At 44.5% G+C, this 18,235-nt stretch overlaps 1 protein-coding gene across 1 annotated transcript in view; it reads right to left on the bottom strand.

The window, feature by feature from the left end:
• Positions 1–1,620: 1,620 nt before the first annotated feature.
• Positions 1,621–18,235, bottom strand: part of LOC141152760 (cholinesterase-like) — a 53,617-nt gene continuing 37,002 nt past the window's right edge. The window contains exons 3-4 of the mRNA XM_073637444.1: positions 12,166–12,329; positions 1,621–2,957 (exon numbers count right to left, since the gene is read on the bottom strand). Coding sequence (XP_073493545.1) covers positions 2,854–2,957; positions 12,166–12,329 — 268 coding nt within the window. The 3' untranslated portion in view covers positions 1,621–2,853. The remainder of the gene's footprint in view (positions 2,958–12,165; positions 12,330–18,235) is intronic.

The following is an 18,235-nucleotide window of genomic DNA, read 5'->3' as shown; positions in this document are numbered from 1 at the left end:
CTCTGAAAAAATATTTGGCCTTCTAGCAGTGTGTGGGACTTTCTCTATTAGTCCATCTATACTGACACCCATCAGGTTGCAAATTCAAAATAATTTTTGTCTGCATCTAGCTCTGAAAAAATATTTGGCCTTCTAGCAGTGTGTGGGACTTTCTCTATTAGTCCATCTATACTGACACCCATCAGGTTGCAAATTCAAAATAATTTTTGTCTGCATCTAGCTCTGAAAAAAATATTTGTGGGGTAATGCATGCAGGTGTCGGGTCCTCATCCACACTCCATCCTTACCTGAGAGTGAGATATCACACCTCTGGGTGAGGTGCAATACCTCTGTAGCAACTGAGCCCTCAGGGTGCTACAGTTCCATTTATCTTTGGCCTAGGTGACGTATTGCGATACAGGGCCGTGATTTTGGCTATAAAAGTGTCCCCTAGACCCCTACCCCAAGCTTTTTAAGAGAATAATATATGGCGTGCCAGGAGACTCTATGGAATGCTTTCTCAGCATCCAACGAGAGTATCTAATTACAAATTTTTAACTGCATCTAGCCCAGGAAATACTTTGTGCCTAGTAGCATTGTCTGCTAGTCAGCGCATTATCCCGGCTGTTAAGCAAGCTACACCACCTGTAGTTTGGACACTTAATTTTTTCAAAGGAAATGCTTCGGGACCACGGGATACTCAGTGAAGAGCATCAGGAGGCACCCCAAGGCATAGGGGCTGGGACTGGCAGTAGGATGCCTTGCGGTGGACAGCCCAGCTCGATCCTTATAAAAGCTTTTTAACTGCAGCAGCTTTAGTGGACGCTACTGGAGCTGGAATTACGCGGCTGCTGGCATGAGACTTGCCCTCCAATAGATCCTTGTAAATGGATTTAAAGTGTATTCATTCAAATTAGAGAGACAATTTAAATTAAAAAGCTTAGAGCTGCCTCCACCACAGGGGGGCTCGCTCGACCCACCAGCGGACAGGCACCAGTATTGGGAGAGGGGGGCTGGCCGTCAGGGTTCACCGCGGCTCTGGCACAAACCCGGCGACACGGAGGTGGCACGGGCAGGAGCGGACTGGCCTTGTCGGCTTCTCACTTTTTGGATTTTAGAAGGGCATGACATGCCTATATCTGTGTCTCCCCCTCCTTTTACTCCTCCACCTCTTTTCTTTTCGCATGACTATATGTACTTGTCACTTTTCCATGTGTTAGTTGTGTCTTCTGAGCAGTTTGTCAGCTTTTGGACACCTTTGAAGGTGTTTTCTATGTGTTTCTATGTGTTTTTGTTTGCCTGCCATTGGTTTTAATGGTGTTCGAAGGTGTTCGACGAACAGTTCGACAAACAGTTCGGCGAACACACGGGTGTTCGACGAACCGAACCGAACCCGAACACTACGGGGGTGGCTCAACACTAATTATGAGCTCACCACGCCATGCCATCTAACGCTGGAATGTGAAACCTGTGTGTCAGGTGTTGGTCCTACTGCTGAAGCTCTGCCAAGGATTAGAAGAAAGGAAAGTAAGTGACACATCCGTCCAACGATATATATCGTTGGACGAATGTGCCGCTTACTTTCCTTTCTTCGAAACTTTCAGTCAACTGCAGTATAAAAGTAGAGATTATAACAACACATAATGCCATCTACGCTTTAATTTGTACTTGACCTAAAGTCTATGTGCATTAAATATCACAGGAATTATGTAGGAGAGGTCAGCAGCACACTTCTAATATCAATTTAGCTAGACAGGATCTAAGCAAGGGGAAAAGACCCTACAGTAGCATCACATTTTTTACATGCACAAGTGGGAAAAATCAAGACTCAGTGTAGTGGGTTTGCAAAAAATCCAAACTAACTTCCGGTGCATTGATTATATTAATGAACTTTTAAAACTAGAATCTAGATGGATTTTCAATTTAGATTCGGTAGCCCCTAGGTAGGCCTTGAAGCAATCCCCTTCACAGGTCCTTAAAGCTGAGTCTATACTTGGTAAACTTGGATCATTATTAGTGGAAATTGTCTCAGGATCTTATGAAGGACCACACCACTCCTTAGCCTCCTGGCATCCAGCTTGCAGCTTGCCAGGCCAGCTGTGCTCTTAAGCTTGATTGACAGTTGTGCCCAATCTGTGTGCTCCTCGAATGCTGCAGAGTAAAAGCTGCCTCCTATGACAGTATTGGCGGAGCATAGTGCCTCTAAAGATAGCTGAACTGTGAGCTAACATTGCACTCCAGTGATCTGGCCAGCTTCAGAGGAGGGCTTACAAGCTCTGTTCAGACTGAAGCCATGCCAGCCGCACCTCTATAAAGGAAAGTCGGAGGCTACCGGGAGGAAGAAAGTTCATTTTCTATTGACAATCGAGCATTCAGTGCAGTGTCCACTTTTTAACCTCATATCAGCAAGTTAATAGCATTTTGGGAATTGACAGGTTCCCTTTAATTGGTCCATGTCCTGTTCAGATGAGAGTATATTCAGCCCTTGTGCTGTATGTGTGCAAGTATGGACCCAATATATGCTAAGCCCTATGGGTCTGTGAACGCAGAGTTTTTCAAGGAGTTTTTGGAGCAGAAACTGAGTGGAAACTCTCTCTTCTCCAAATCTCAAAACTCCTCAAACTTTGAGTTTCTGCTCAGTGATTCCTCTGAAAGCTCAGCAAGAAGTCTAGCCTAACAGAGAGTTTACCCGGAGTTCTCAATAATTAATAAATGCTGGTGTGTGTTAGGCAGCAATTATACATTTGTTACAGTTTTACTGTGATCACAGCAAACAGCCACAATATGTGAACGCAGCCTTAAATTTAGTGAATTTTTATATTTTCAGTGGATTAGTAATCTGGAAATTGCACAATTGTATTGAACAATAAAACTTCAGTTCAAAATTGATTGACAAGAATCTTCTGATCGTGCATCCCTTGGGCACGCTTGTTCCGCCTTCACAGTAGAACTCCATAAATTCCCATCAAAGCCTTTACCTGAAAGAAATTACAGTATTTAGTAACATTTTTAGTATTAAGTATACAATTTCTAATTTGTATTGATGTAAAAACCATCTTTCTGGCTCTGATGTTTATTGCAAGCTATGGTTTATGGTACTGTGTTTAAGCTGAAACAGGCGATTTTTCAATTTTGCATTTTTCCTCCTCTTCTTCCAAAAAGTATGTAGCCAATTGATTAAGCCTGGCATCGCAAGCTCATGCTACTCCAGCCAGGTTCGCTTAAGGAAAGAAAAAAAAAATGGTCAGTAGAAATGACTCTCCCGTTCGCATTGCGTTTTTACGTTCTGCTGGGGTGCTTTTTCCTGGCAATACCACCTATCAGGGTCGTTTGATTGAGATTCAGGTTATGGTGGATTGTGGTTCTGCACTTAATTTGATTGATCTATAATTTCTTGAAAAGTATAAGTTTGATTCTGAACCTTTGTCGTCTCCTTTTCCTGTGGTGGCGATTGATAATACTCCCCTGGAGCATGGGAGCATTCTTTGAAAGGTCACTGGGTTTCCGCTTACTATGAATATGGAGCATCAGGAGCAGATTGACTTATTTGTACTTGCTAAGTTGCATTCCCCGGTCGTCCTGGGGTTGCCCTGGTTAAAAGTGCATAATCCTTTGCTGGACTGGTCGTCTGGCTCCATAAGATCCTGGGGTCAGGGGTGTTATGGTAAGTGTTGTAATGTTCACATTGCGGCTGTTGTGAAGGGGGAGTTACCTGAACCCATTCAAGATTTTTGGAGGTTTTTTTCAGAGGTGGAGTCGAAAGCTTTACCACCTCATAGAGATTACGATTGCGCTATTGACTTCGTCCCTGATGCTAAACTCCGTAAGAGTCGGTTGTTTAATCTGACAATTCCCGAGAGGGAGGCTTTGAAGGAGTACCTTCAGACTAGTTTAGCTGCAGGTCACATAAGACCCTCTAAGTCTGTTGTGGCGGTTGGGTTCTTTTTTGTCAAAAGGAAGGATTGGGGTCTTAGGCCATGTCTGGATTTTTGGGAGATTAATAAGATCACTATGCGCAATCCTTAGCTGTTACCACTTATTCTGGATTTGTTTAACCAATTGACCCGAGCTAAATAGTTTTCTAAGATTGACCTTCGTGGGGCATATAATTTGCTGCGGGTGAAGGACAGAGAAGAATGGAAGACAGCTTTTAACACCCCAGAAGGACATTTTGAGTGTTTGGTGATGCCTTTTGGGCTTACTAACGCCCCTCCATTTTTCAAAATTTCATCATTGACATTCTGAGACCCTTGATCGGCAGGAGTGTTATTGTTTATCTTGATGACATTTTGATTTATTCATCGGATCTTGAATCTCATTGACAGAGAGTCCGCAAAGTTCTTCAGATACTGAGAGATAACACACTCTTTGATAAATTGGAGAAGTGTCAGTTTGCTGTCCAGAAAATTAGTTTTTTGGGTTACTTTGTCTCTTGTGATGGGGTTGAGATGGACCTGGTGAAAGTTCAGGCTGTGCTGGAGTGGCCAAGGCCTGAGGGTTTGAAGTCCATACAGAGGTTTTTGGGATTTGCCAATTATTGCAGGAAATTCATAAAGAATTTCTCTGTCATCGCTAAACCCATTACTGATCTCACGAAGAAGGGTGCTAATACAGTCCAATGGTCCACTGAGGCTATTGAAGCTTTTGAGTATCTCAAGGAGAGGTTCAGCTCTGCTTCTGTTCTTATCCAGACGGATGAGACCAAGCCATGTTTGGTTGTGGTGGATGCCTCATCTATAGGCGTAGGGGCAGTTCTGTCCCAGGAGGGTGAGGATGAGTTGCATCCCTGTGCTTTCTTTTCAAAAAAAATTTCTGAGACAGAGCTCAACTATGATGTTGGGAATCGTGAGTTGTTGGCTATTAAACTCGTGTTCGAGCATTGGCGACATTTTTTGGAGGGGGCTCGACATCCTATACAGGTTTTGATTGATCATAAGGATTTGATTTATCTGGACGCAGCTAAACGTTTGAATGCCCGTCAGGCTAGGTGGGCACTGTTTTTTGCCTGGTTCAATTTTTCCGTAATCTTTGTCCCGGGGACAAAAAATGTTAAGGCTAACGCTTTGTCTCGTAGTTTCTCTCCAGCGGTGAATGCTGAGAGGGAGGAGTGTATTTTGCAGAGAGGGGTGGTGGTGGCCGCATTGGATTCTGAGTTGGAGAATAGCATCCTAGGAGCTCAGAGTGCGGCACCAACTAACACTCCGTGTGGTAAATTGTTTGTGCCTAGAGCCTTGAGGAGAGCGTTGTTTGTTGAATGTCATGAGTCTCGGTTTGCAGTTCACCCAGGGATTTCGGAAACTAGAAAGTCTATCGGTCGGAGTTTCTGGTGCCAGGGTGGCAAAGGGAAGTCATCAAGTGGGTGCGTCAGTGCTCTATGTGCGCTAGGTCGAAGGCCTCTCACACTCCGCCTGCGGGGTTGCTGTGCCCCTTGGAAGTTCCTAGTTCGCCATGGACGCACCTTGCCATGGATTTTATCACCAATCTGCCTTTATCGGAGGGTTTTTCTGTCATCTGGGTTGCTGTGGACCGTTTTAGTTAAATGTGTCATCTGGTTCCGTTCAATAAGTTACCTTGCGCCAAGACTCTTGCTAAGGCTTTTGTGAAGGAGATTGTTAGGCTCCATGGTGTTCCCACGGACATTGTTTCGATAGAGGACCACAGTTTGTGACTCGCTTTTGGCGTGCTTTTTGTGACAGATTGAAAATTCATTTGTCATTCTCGTCGAATTATCATCCAGAGTCCAATGGACAGACTGAAAGAAAGAAACAGGATGTTGAGCAGTTTTTGAGATGTTTTGTGGCAGACAATCAGGAAATGTGGTCAGAATTTCTACCACTTGCGGAGTTTGCCCTTAATAATCATACTTCTTCCTCGGCTGGTTGTTCTCCTTTTTTTTTGTTGTACTGGCAGGTATCCGTCTTTTGGTCCATTTTCCAAAGTTGGGGCTGCTGTACCAGAGGAGGACAATTTTTCTGGCGATTTGGAGAGGGTTTGGACCAGTGTACGTCTGAACCTTAAAGAGGCTAACAGGAGATCAAAAAGGTATTTTGACAAAAAAAGAAAGGAGTCCTTGTTTGCTGTTGGGGATATGGTTTGGTTGTCCTCTAGGAATCTTCGTTTGAAGATTCCTTCTAAAAAACTGGGGCCTAAATTTGTGGGTCCTTTCAAAGTGGTTCAGATTATCAACTCAGTAGCCATGAGGCAGGGCATTCCCTCGTCCTGGAGGATTAATTCTGTGTTTCATGTGTCGTTACTTAAGAAGGCGGACACGACTGATAAGCAGGCGAAGCCTACTGTTCCACCTGTTGATGAGGATGGTGAATTTGAATTCCTCGCATTTTGGATTCCAGGTGGCACAGAGATTAGATTACAGTATCTGTCCTGGAGAGGTTTCGGCCCCGAGGATAATTCCTCGGTGAAGGCCGAGGATGTCTCAGTCTCAAGACTAATTAAGGCTTTTCACAGGAGATTTCCTGGTAAGGCTCAGCCTGGAGGATCCGGAGGATCCTCGTAAAAGGGAAGGTACTGTTAGAATCTATTTTGTTTTACTATCGGCCATCTTGTTGTGGTTTGATGGCTTCTAGTCTTTTCCTCTGGTGCTGGGTTTCTTGGTCACGTGATCTCTGCACTCTTTATTACTCAGCACTTGGCTCCAATTCTCCGCTGGACATCAGTGTTGTAACGCTCGTGCTCTGGCTAAGTAGCCTTGTTTAGTTCTTCTTGCTTTGGACGATTATTATCCTGGGACTTCTTGTTCCACCAGTTTTGATACCTTTAATTTTCATTTCTGCAGCTAATTTTTCTGTTAGGAGGTCTCCTGCTTTTGCTCCCAGTCCTTAGATCTTTTAGGGATCCCTTTCCCCATCCTACAGGTCTTCGTTTAAGTTCAGTGCAGGAGTTTCGGTGGGGCTATTCATAAGGAATACGGCACCCACCCCAGTGTAGGATTAAGCTGAGTCTCAGTGCAGAGAGAGCTTTTCCCTCCTATTCCTTAGTTCTAAGTTGCAGAATATAACAGATAGGCTACTATTTGTGGCGTAGAAAACATGGCATATTTGATGAGTTTGATGGGGATGTGGCCTTGCCCCATCCCGGTTACCCCTCAGCTCTGCTCATTTCAGCGGATCTCATCCAAAGTGGCGTGAAAAAAATGTTGAGACTTATCAAAGCTTTTACGCCACTTTTGTGGCGTAAATTTTTGGTGAATCGACCAGAGTAAAAATTACTTGACAGCAAGATTCCCCAAATCAGTACAGTTGTGTCAAATGTATAGTTTATATATATATATATATATATATATATATATATACATTAGTATTTAAAAAATTTCAGAACTTAGTAAAAATAAATTGGTTTGTGTTGCCAGTACCTGTAAATTTTTTTTAAATTTTTACTTGCATATAGGCTTGTTTTGTTTATTTTTTTGTGTTGCAGGCTGTTTTAATTGATACCATTTTGAGATACATGGAATGTTTTGATCCCTTCTTATTGCATTTTTGGGGGGAAGTGTGATGACCAAAAAAGGCAATTTAATCATTTAGGTTTTTATTTACACCATTCATTAAAATATTTCCTTAGATTTTAATTTTTTCTTTAAAAAATATTTTTGGAAGGGGTAAAGGTAATTTGAACTTTTAATTTTTCTTTTTTTAAATCTCTTAAATATATGTAAATCATGTTTTATTACATTTGACTTATTTTATTTGGCTCCCCTAGAAACTTAAACAGCAGTGATTGGAGCTCTCTGTATAACACAGCCGGCATCCTCCTTGCACATGACTGTGTGCTCTTACCATGACACAAATATTCGGTTCTCTCTAAAGTCTAGCCAACCTAACTCTCTGTATTGGGTTCTTCATGACCCTGCAGCTGCTTTTTCAACTCCATACCTTACCTACCTTCATACAGTACAGACCAAAAGTTTGGAAACACCTTCTCATTTAAAGATTTTTCTGTATTTTCATGACTATGAAAATTGTACATTCACACTGATAGCATCAAAACTATGAATTAACACATGTGGAATTATATACTTAACAAAAAAGTGTGAAACAACTGAAAATATGTCTTATATTCTAGGTTCTTCAAAGTAGCTACCTTTTGCTTTGATGACTGCTTTGCACACTCTTGGCATTCTCTTGATGAGCTTCAAGAGGTAGTCACCGGAAATGGTTTTCACTTCACAGGTGTGCCCTGTCAGGTTTAATAAGTGGGATTTCTTGCCTTATAAATGGGGTTGGGACCATCAGTTGTGTTGTGCAGAAGTCTGGTGGATACACAGCTGATAGTCCTACTGAATAGACTGTTAGAATTTGTATGGCAAGAAAAAAGCAGCTAAGTAAAGAAAAACGAGTGGCCATCATTACTTTAAGAAATGAAGGTCAGTCAGTGCGAAAAATTGGGCAAACTTTGAAAGTGTCCACAAGTGCAGTTGCAAAAACCATCAAGCGCTACAAAGAAACTGGCTCACATGAGGACCGCCCCAGGAAAGGAAGACCAAGAGTCACCTCTGCTTCTGAAGATAAGTTTATCCGAGTCACCAGCCTCAGAAATCGCAGGTTAACAGAAGCTCAGATTAGAGACCAGGTCAATGCCACACAGAGTTCTAGCAGCAGACACATCTCTACAACAACTGTTAAGAGGAGACTTTGTGCAGTAGGCCTTCATGGTAAAATAGCTGCTAGGAAACCAATGCTAAGGACAGGCAACAAGCAGAAGAGACTTGTTTGGGATAAAGAACACAAGGAATGGACATTAGACCAGTGGAAATCTGTGCTTTGGTCTGATGAGTCCAAATTTGAGATCTTTGGTTCCAACCACCGTGTCTTTGTGCGACACAGAAAAGGTGAACGGATGGACTCCACATGCCTGGTTCCCACCGCAAAATATGGAGGAGGAGGTGTGATGGTGTGGGGGTGCTTTGCTGGTGACACTGCTGGGGATTTATTCAAAATTGAAGGCATACTGAACCAGTATGGCTACCACAGCATCTTGCAGCGGCATGCTATTCCATCCGGTTTGTGTTTAGTTGGACCATCATTTAGTTTTCAACAGGACAATGACCCCAAACACACCTCCAGGCTGTGTAAGGGCTATTTGACCAAGAAGGAGAGTGATGGGGTGCTACGCCAGTGACCCGGCCTCCACAGTCACCAGACCTGAACCCAATCGAGATGGTTTGGGGTGAGCTGGACCGCAGAGTGAAGGCAAAAGGGCCAACAAGTGCTAAGCATCTCTGGGAACTTCTTCACGATTGTTGGAAGACCATTTCTGTTGACTACCTCTTGAAGCTCATCAAGAGAATGCCAAGAGTGTGCAAAGCAGTCATCAAAGCAAAAGGTGGCTACTTTGAAGAACCTAGAATATAACACATATTTTCAGTTGTTTCACACTTTTTTGTTAAGTATATAATTCCACATGTGGTAATTCATAGTTTTGATGCCTTCAGTGTGAATGTACAATTGTCATAGTCATGAAAACACAGAAAAATCTTTAAATGAGAAGGTGTGTCCAAACTTTTGGTCTGTACTGTATATATCCTAAATGACCATTTTATTAGAGACCCCAATCTAGTAGTGTGTTGGATCTCCTTTGCTGTACAAAACCAAAGCAATTTATTGTGGCATAGATTCCACTAGGTGTTTAAATCAATCTGCAGGAATATTGGCCAATGTGAACAGTATTGTGTCTTGCAGTTGCCACAGATTAGATGAAGGTACTGACATTCTCTGAACAGCCAGTTCTACCTCATCTGTGCAATTACAACCCCTGGCAAAAATTATGGAATCACTGGGCTTGGAGGATGTTCATTCAGTTATTTAATGTTGTTGAAAAAAAGCAGATCACAGACATGGCACAAATCTAAAGTAATTTCAAATGGCAACTTTAGGGCTTTAAGAAACACTAAACGAAATCAAGATTTAAAATGTGGTACTCAATAGGGGTATTTTTTTTCAGACCAAGCAGAGGGAAGAAAATTATGGAATCACTCAATTCTGAGGAAAAAATTATGGAATCATGAAAAACAAACACACAAAAGAACACTCCAATACATCACTAGTATTTTGTTGCACCACCTCTGGCTTTAATAACAGCTTGTCTCTGAGGCATGGACTTAATGAGTGACAAACAGTACTCTTCATCAATCTGGCTCCAACTTTCTCTGATTTCTGTTGCCAGATCAGCTTTGCAGGTTGGAGTTTTGTCACGGACCATTTTCTTCAACTTCCACCAAAGATTTTCAATTAGATTGAGATCCGGACTATTTGCAGGTCATGACATTGACCTTATGTGTCTTCTTATAAGGAATGTTTTCACAGTTTTTGCTCAATGGCAGGATGCATTATCATCTTGAAAATTTATGTCATCATCCCCAAACATCCTTTCAATTGACGGGGATAAGAAAGCTGTCCAAAATATCAATGTAAACTTGGGCATTTATTGAAGATGTAATGACAGCCATCTCCCCAGTGCCTTTACCTGACATGCAGCCTGATATCATCAATGACTGGAAATTTGCATGTTCTCTTCATGCAGTCATCTTTATAAATCTCATTGGAATGGCACCAAACAAAAGTTCCAGCATCATCACCTTGCCCAATGCAGATTCGCGATTCATCACTGAATATGACTTTCATCCAGTCATCCACAGTCCACGATTGCTTTTCCTTAGCCCATTGTAACCTTGTTTTTTTCTGTTTAGGTGTTAATGATGGCTTATGTTTATCTTTTCTGTATGTCAATCCCATTTCCTTTAGGCGGTTTCTTACAGTTCGGTCATAGACATTGACTCCAGTTTCCTCCCATTCGTTCCTCATTTGTTTTGTTGTGCATTTTCTGTTTTGGAGACATATTGCTTTAAGTTTCCGGTCTTGACGCTTTAATGTCTTCCTTGGTCTACCAGTATGTTTGGCTTTAACAACTTTCCCATGTTGTTTGTATTTGGTCCAGATTTTAGACACAGCTGACAGTGAACAACCAACATCTTTTGCAACATTGCATGATGATTTACCTTCTTTTAAGAGTTTGATAATCCTCTCCTTTGTTTCAACTGACATCTCTCGTGTTGGAGCCTTGATTCATGTCAGTCCACTTGGTGCAACAGCTCTCTAAGGAGTGATCACTCCTTTTTAGATGCAGACTAACGAGCAGATCTAATTTGATGCAGGTGTTAGTTTTGGAAATGAAAATTTACAGGATGAGTCCATAATTTTTTCCTCAGAATTGAGTGATTCCATATTTTTTTCCCTCTGCTGGGTCTGAAAAAAATTACCCTTACTGAGTACCACATTTTTAATCTTGATTTCTTTTAGTGTTTCTTAAAGCCCTAAAGTTGCCATTTTAAATGACTTTAATTTTGTGCCATGTCTGGGATCTGCTTTTTTTCAACAACATGAATTAATTGAATGAACATCCTCCGAGCCTGGTGATTCTATAATTTTTGCCAGGGGTTGTAGGATCTTCGAACTGTGAAGGTCAAAGAAGCAAGGAAACTTTGCAGTCATGTTTCTGGAAATAATCCATAACCATAACCCTTCTAGAAGAGTGCATTGTCCTGCTAAAAGTCTCCTTCTGATATAGGGTAAACATAAAGGGATTGACTTTGTGGTCCACAATACTTAGGTAAACCCTATTGTTCAAATATAAATCCACAAGTATCAGAGGACTCAGGGTGTCCAATAAAACATTCATCATTGCTGCACCTCACCAAGCTGAACTTTTTACACCTGATCCTGAAGGGTTCATCGATTCATGCTGCTTGTGCCAAATTCTGACCTACCTATCTGCATGGTGTCTTCATTAATCTGACCAGGCGATATTTTTTTTCACTGCTCGGCAAACTATCTACACTGTTATACTAGAAAATGCTTAAATCATTGGAAAGCTTTTAAAAAACTAGTACCTGCTACTCTACTGCAGATATCCATGCCTCCTTTAAAGTCACTCAGATTACTCCAAACCTGAAGAAGCAGGTGTGCCTAATTCTGTATCACCTTATGTTATTTTATTGGTAACCTACAACATGCCTGAAATCTGCACCTTTTCCCTTAGCCATACACTTACCAGAAGCTTCCATCCATCTCCTACAATAGTTTTTTCCTAAGTGACCATCAATGCCTTGTCCTAGCCATTATATATTTCAAGTAGACTAATTAATAACATCACTTTGTATTAACAGTTCCTTACCGACTTCTCCTACAATTTTAGGAAGGAGGAAATTCCAAAACTGGCATCGTTTAGAATATAAATTTCTTTGAACTTCCCATTTGCCAGTCTTCAGCACGACATGGTTTTGTTCTTGATATGTGTACGGAGGCCATATAAAAGCATTGTCGTCATCATGAGGGATTCTGCAAGAAAATGATTATTTAAAAAAAATAAAATAATACTATAAGGGACCAATTCATTAAGACTGGTGTTGTGTCGAAGTGAGATGCTCCTTATTCATTAAGAGGTTCTGCCTCTTCATGAATCTGGAGCATTTGACAAGTAGTGTGCACCTCTGTGTGTCATGCCAGAAATCTAACTCCGGTCAGGTACTGGAGTGAGATTTCTGGCATACGGAGCTCCACAGCTCGTCATGAATTAGACGAGCTGTGCCGTCCTGCCTCCGCCGCCCCTTGTCCTGCCCCCGCTGCACCCTGTCCTGCCCCAGCTCTGTCCATTTTGTGATAGGTGTTAGAAAACACCAAAAGTAGAAAAATTTTGATGCAACTTCAAGTGGGGGTGTTATCCATGCGGAGACTGCTTATTATGTTGTAAAAACATGCTTTGTGCTACATATTGTACATCAGCTAATGTTTTGAATAAATCTGCAATCATAGTCAATATTTCCTGCAGCACCACCTGCTTTGTCTACTATGCCACATGCACATGCAAACTGAAATACGTGGGACTTACTTCTTAGTAATTACGTATACGTACCCTCGAACATGTAAGAGACATCTTGGCAGCCCGTGGAGAGGAGGATTTGACTACACTTAAACCCATTCCCAGACATTTTAAGACCTGTCACAAATGAAACACTAATGATTTTAAAATCCATGGTATAGATAGTGGCAATACTTTACTGAACCACCAAACGGACAATAAGCACATAGAACAGTCCCAGCAAATACCCAAGATGGTGCAAAATTACGCAGTCTCACCCTTCCGCTGGCCCACCTAGAAATAGAACTGCGACTTTTGGACTTCCAGGGCCAATTACTTCAACCAGTGGCCCCCCGCTTTTGGTGGGCCCCCACAGAGAGGAGGTAGTGGCAAGCTTAGGAAGCTGACAGTCTATTGAGGTACAAGACCAGGAAACCCGAAGTTCCCACTCTGGCCTCTCCAAGAGTTTCCATGGGGCCAGATGACCGGCTAGTCACAATCTTGCTTCTCTGAATGTTTCCATGGGTTCCAGGCAACCGGAGGGTCCCACTTTGCAACCCCAAACAGCATATCCATTGGGCCAGGTAACCTTATTGTCCCAACCTGGTTTCCCCAAATGTATCCATGAGTTCTCTGATGGTCAATGGAGCAGATCTGGATCCTTCCATTCAGGGCCGTGCACTCTTAGGCCTTAATCATGTAGAATCCAAATTGGTGTCTCTCTGGATCGAGTCATGCTACCAAGCTGATGTCCTGAAGAGTCTGACTGATCTTTGATTCTCTCTGCTACAGAGGCATGTGTCCCTTAAATAGTTACGATTGATCTTTCAAGCACACATCTACAGGTAAAGGACTAGGGAGGGTATTATTCAACAGGAAGCAGGTCTCATTGTTTGAGCATTTAATCAATTTACATAGTTGGTATAGCAGGGGGCTCTTTAAATAAACATTCAGATTTATAGAAATAATAGTATCTCCTTCTTGACCATCCAAAAAAAAACACATACATTCACAAGTCAACACAAACACAATAGGGTATTTCCCTTGGCTTAACGAATCTAGACATTCCATTTTTATTAGTATTTCATGTCTCTAGTCTTGTATTTTAATTTTTGTGTATTGTCATATTTTTAGTTTTAGTCTCCACCTTTTGATGACACTTCTGAATGACTGCTGTGATTTCTCCTCCACCGATTTGATCATCTAATGTGAATTATGGACTATTACACTTAAAGAGGTTATCCACTAATTTTACATTGATTGCCTATCCTTAGGATAGGTCATCAATGTCTGATCGGTTGGGATTCGACACCCAGCACCCCTGCCGGTCAGCTGTTATCGGTGTCAGTTGTGGCCGGTTTAAAGTACTCACTTGCCGAGCTGCTCCGTCTACTTGTAGTGGCCAGAGATTGGTACTGCACATCCGCATCCAATTGATTTGAATAGGAGTCGGATGTGTAGTACCCTGTGGCAGCCACTACAAATAGACAGAGAAGCTCGGCAAGTGACTACTACCGGCCGGTCGCCGCCAACACCGTTAACAGCTGATTGTTGGGGGTGCCGGGTGTCGGACCCCGGCTGATCAAACATTGATGACCTATCCTAAGGGGATAGGCCATCAATGTAAAAGTAGTGGATAACCTCTTTAAGCTGAACATCACCTCCATGAAATTCATACACTGTGACAGAATAGTCTGATGACTTTTACTGTCACGTTATTATGATTTTCATGTCCAACTAATCTCTGGCCTTAAGTATATTTATGTTATTCAATAATGGGCATCTTAATTAATATTTTTTAGTTTTTCCATTAGTTTTTCAATATGAACATATGTGTTTTAGGTCATATTTCTTTATATACCACATGCATGTGATGATCCTTCTTATTCCTTACAATTAGTTAGGATGATTTTTTAATTGTATACACTATTCACTGCACTACATTATTGTTTCATTATTTTTTTGATCTTTTTATAATCTCTTCCGTTTTTACTAGTCACTTAGGTGTGATGTATCTCACATATCATAATTTTTTGTATATTGTCTGGCCATGAGTTTATGAATACTATACAGACTTACTTTGGCATAGACATTGTACATCACTTGATCATTCTTATTCTTTTTCTGCATCACCTTTCTCTACAACTTTATCCACATAACATTTCTGTACGTTCTTTGTCTTTCCCATTTCATATCTGTGATGTTCCTCTTTCAAATATGGCACCCACTTGAGCGCATGCCCACTGTGACTCCCTGTCTGCTCATCTTTGTGTAATGTGCGGATCGTTGATGTCACGGGGGATTCTCCTCTGACTTATAGCGTCACATAGATAACCAGAAGTGATGCGCTCCCTGCATGTATACTAACATCGTGCGCCATTTCATGCGGCTTAATTCTTTATCCCGTGGAGGATTTCATATATTGGTAGTCAGCATACAGTCTATCGGTCTATCACAACACCCTGAGAAGCCCACATGAAATGCACGTCAAGGTTGCAGGCACGAGGTCCAACACAAGGATACAGGTAAGCCATGGGATTTTACAGTACATGTTTTTTATACTGTCTAATCTGTAATATCACCTTAGGAATGCTGACTCTGAACTATACTCATGAAATATTGATTGACACAGTAGCACTTGAGCTTTTTTAGATAGTATACAGTTCACATACTTATGTAACGCCCCGAGGGTTCGGCCGCTACAGCGGTATTGAACCTCAACCAGAGGTGTGATATCCAACTCCCGGGTAAGGATGGAGTGTGGACCAGGGTTCAGTAGTCTGTATGCATCACACACACCGCCATTTCCGGGGGACAGTTCAACGGTGATCCCACGAGACAGAAGTACAGACACGACAGCATCTGTCCCTGACTGGAGTGGGGAGGGGGAAGCACACACAGTGGTGTAGGAGCAGATAGGGGTTGGGCTTCTGGGCATAGGTAGGAGCCCATTGGTTGCAAGTCACCTGGGCTCATACACAGAGAGGGAGGTATAAAAGGTGGGCACCATCTTAGAACAGTGTTGAGTCTGTGAGGAGAAGTTGAGAGGAGAGCTGACAGGGAGCAGCAGCTCAGGTTGAGTGCTGCTCCAGAGGCAGGCCTAGAGAAGAGGCCGGAGCCTGAGAGGAGAAGGAGAAGTGGGCTTAGAGAAGAGGCCGAGGAAGGAGGAGAAGTAAGAAAAGGAACAGAAAAGAAGAGAGAGGAAAGGAAGAAAGGGAACGGAACACCAAGAGAGGCCCAGAGACACGAAGGCAGAAGGAACCCCAAAGGCCCAGGAGATTGCGGGTGACGGGTTGGCAGAACAGGGTACCGGATCCCAAGTTGGTGGAGGCGACTAATCCTCAGCCAAGGACCGGCAGTCGCGATCATATCTTGGTGCAACCTCTCACTACACCTACTAGAAAGGCATACCACATAGGGTCAGGGAAGTGAGCACGAAGCCCTCCTAAAAGAAGGCCTGAGGCAGCTGGACAAAAGTAGTGTCACTGGTGGGGCATGGCCAGAGAAAGGAAAAGAAGGGAGTCCTGGGCCACACTCTGGAATTACCTGGGGGTTGACCGAGCCCCTTGCCTGGTGAACGCAGCACGGCTCAGGCGGTCCTACCTGTGCACAAGTGACCTGGATGAGAACTGTGAGTAAAGCATTTGAACTGCAATACCTTGTCTTTGTGCTTTCTCACCGCGTCAGCACTACTAGTACTGGGACACCCGCACCATCAACCCCTCCATCCACTACACTGCCCTGGGGCTGCACTCTCCCCGTGGGGAGTCGTACTACCTAAGCTGCATATACCATCATCCCCAGTGGACTGCCTTGCAGCGGCGGTCCGCACTGACCGCAATCCACAGGTGGCGTAGTCGGACATTAAACCACAAAAACCCCATAAATAGACTGCCACTGGTTTGACCACCCTGAGCCACGGACCGGGTCACCGCCACACGGAGACTACAACCCCCAGCATCCTACAAAAGGTCCGGTTCCGGGTTCCCCATGCGGCCCAGGGGGCGTGTCAACTTTGGCGTAGTCGGCAGGATTGTAACCAGCCCGCCACAAGCGGGTGTTGCGCGCCTGAAAAGAGACTGTTTTATTGTATTAAAGATGGCGCCCGCCCCAGATGAGCGGACACCATAATGTGCGTGCCAAAAGACAACAGGAAGCCACCTCCTATCGTGGGCCTGGACCCAGAATGGCGCCAAAGATGGAGCCCACCCCCACAGCCATGAGTGCGGCTGTGGAGATGTCCATCAACGTGGGGGGGCTGCCCCTGAAGGTGATTGTCAGCAGGTGGCCCCAAGACCACCCCCAATGGGGGCGGACAGGAAAGAAAACTGTGGGGCAGGGTGCTGTCTGGATCAGTCTGGACACACCGCACCCGGAGATGGAAGGAGCCGCGAACCCCACCAGCACCCTGGCCCGCAGCCTGCTGCAGGCCGAACCACCATGCAGCCTGACAGAGTTGCTGGCGCAGCTGCCCGGAGACCCAGACTGCGCGCGAGCAGCGCTAGAAGATCTAAATCGGAGGATGGTCCGGGCGCAGTGAGATGTGTTTGCCGGGTGGAAGGAGGAGTTGGCCCAGCAGCACGTAAACCGCCAGGAGGAGACAACATCAGGGCCGAGCAGCACGCCTGCCTCCGAGGGCGGTGAAGGTAGACTGGCGGCTGCGGACGACGCCGCAGAGGAGGCCACAGAGACCGAGGCAAGTAGCGGGGACGTCATCACCCCAAGCCCTGAGGCCACCAGCCTGCCCCCACTCTCCGATGTGGGACCCGTACCTGACACCACGCCTCCACCGGCGCCAGCTAGGCCTCAGGCTGCAAGCGTCACTGTCACGCCCCGCCCCGCGCTGTGCCCTTTGAACCCGGGCGCAGTAAAGAGGGAGGTGCCACAGGCCGAGACACAGGGCCCAGTGCACCCGGGCGCCGTTGCCTCACCAGCGCCCCCTACCTTGACTGTGCCACCCCCGGGCACTACCAGCAGACGACCACCGGCCTGGTCACAAGGCCGAGTGCCCCCGGGCGCTGCTCCACACCCGGGGCCCCCTGCCATACCACCCATGGGGGCGGATCTATTCGCCCAGCAAACGGGCCCAGATGGAATGCCCCTGTTGTGGCCGGCCGAGCTGACCAGTGGCCACCCATGGAGAGTCCAACCCCCACGCGAGCCTCTAATACAGGCTCCAGAACCTGTAGAAATCACCCAGCCCTCACTGCAGGAAGCCCAGTTTGAATGGGACCCCACTGACGAAAATCTAATGGGGTTCCCCCAAGAAACATGGCGGACGCAGCACATCGCCTGGAATCCTGCCGTCAGCTGATGGCCACCTTCGAAAGAGAGCGGCGGCAGAGATGCATCAGGGAGGGGCGACTCCAAGCCCGGAGCGCGGAAC

This window comes from Phyllobates terribilis, unplaced genomic scaffold (genome assembly GCF_046119375.1).
Source record: "Phyllobates terribilis strain yellow unplaced genomic scaffold, ASM4611937v1 Scaffold_6__1_contigs__length_29720123, whole genome shotgun sequence".
NCBI classification, from domain to species: domain Eukaryota; kingdom Metazoa; phylum Chordata; class Amphibia; order Anura; family Dendrobatidae; genus Phyllobates; species Phyllobates terribilis.
Note: the sequence above shows the minus strand (reverse complement) of the source record. Positions and strands in the feature narration are given on the sequence as shown.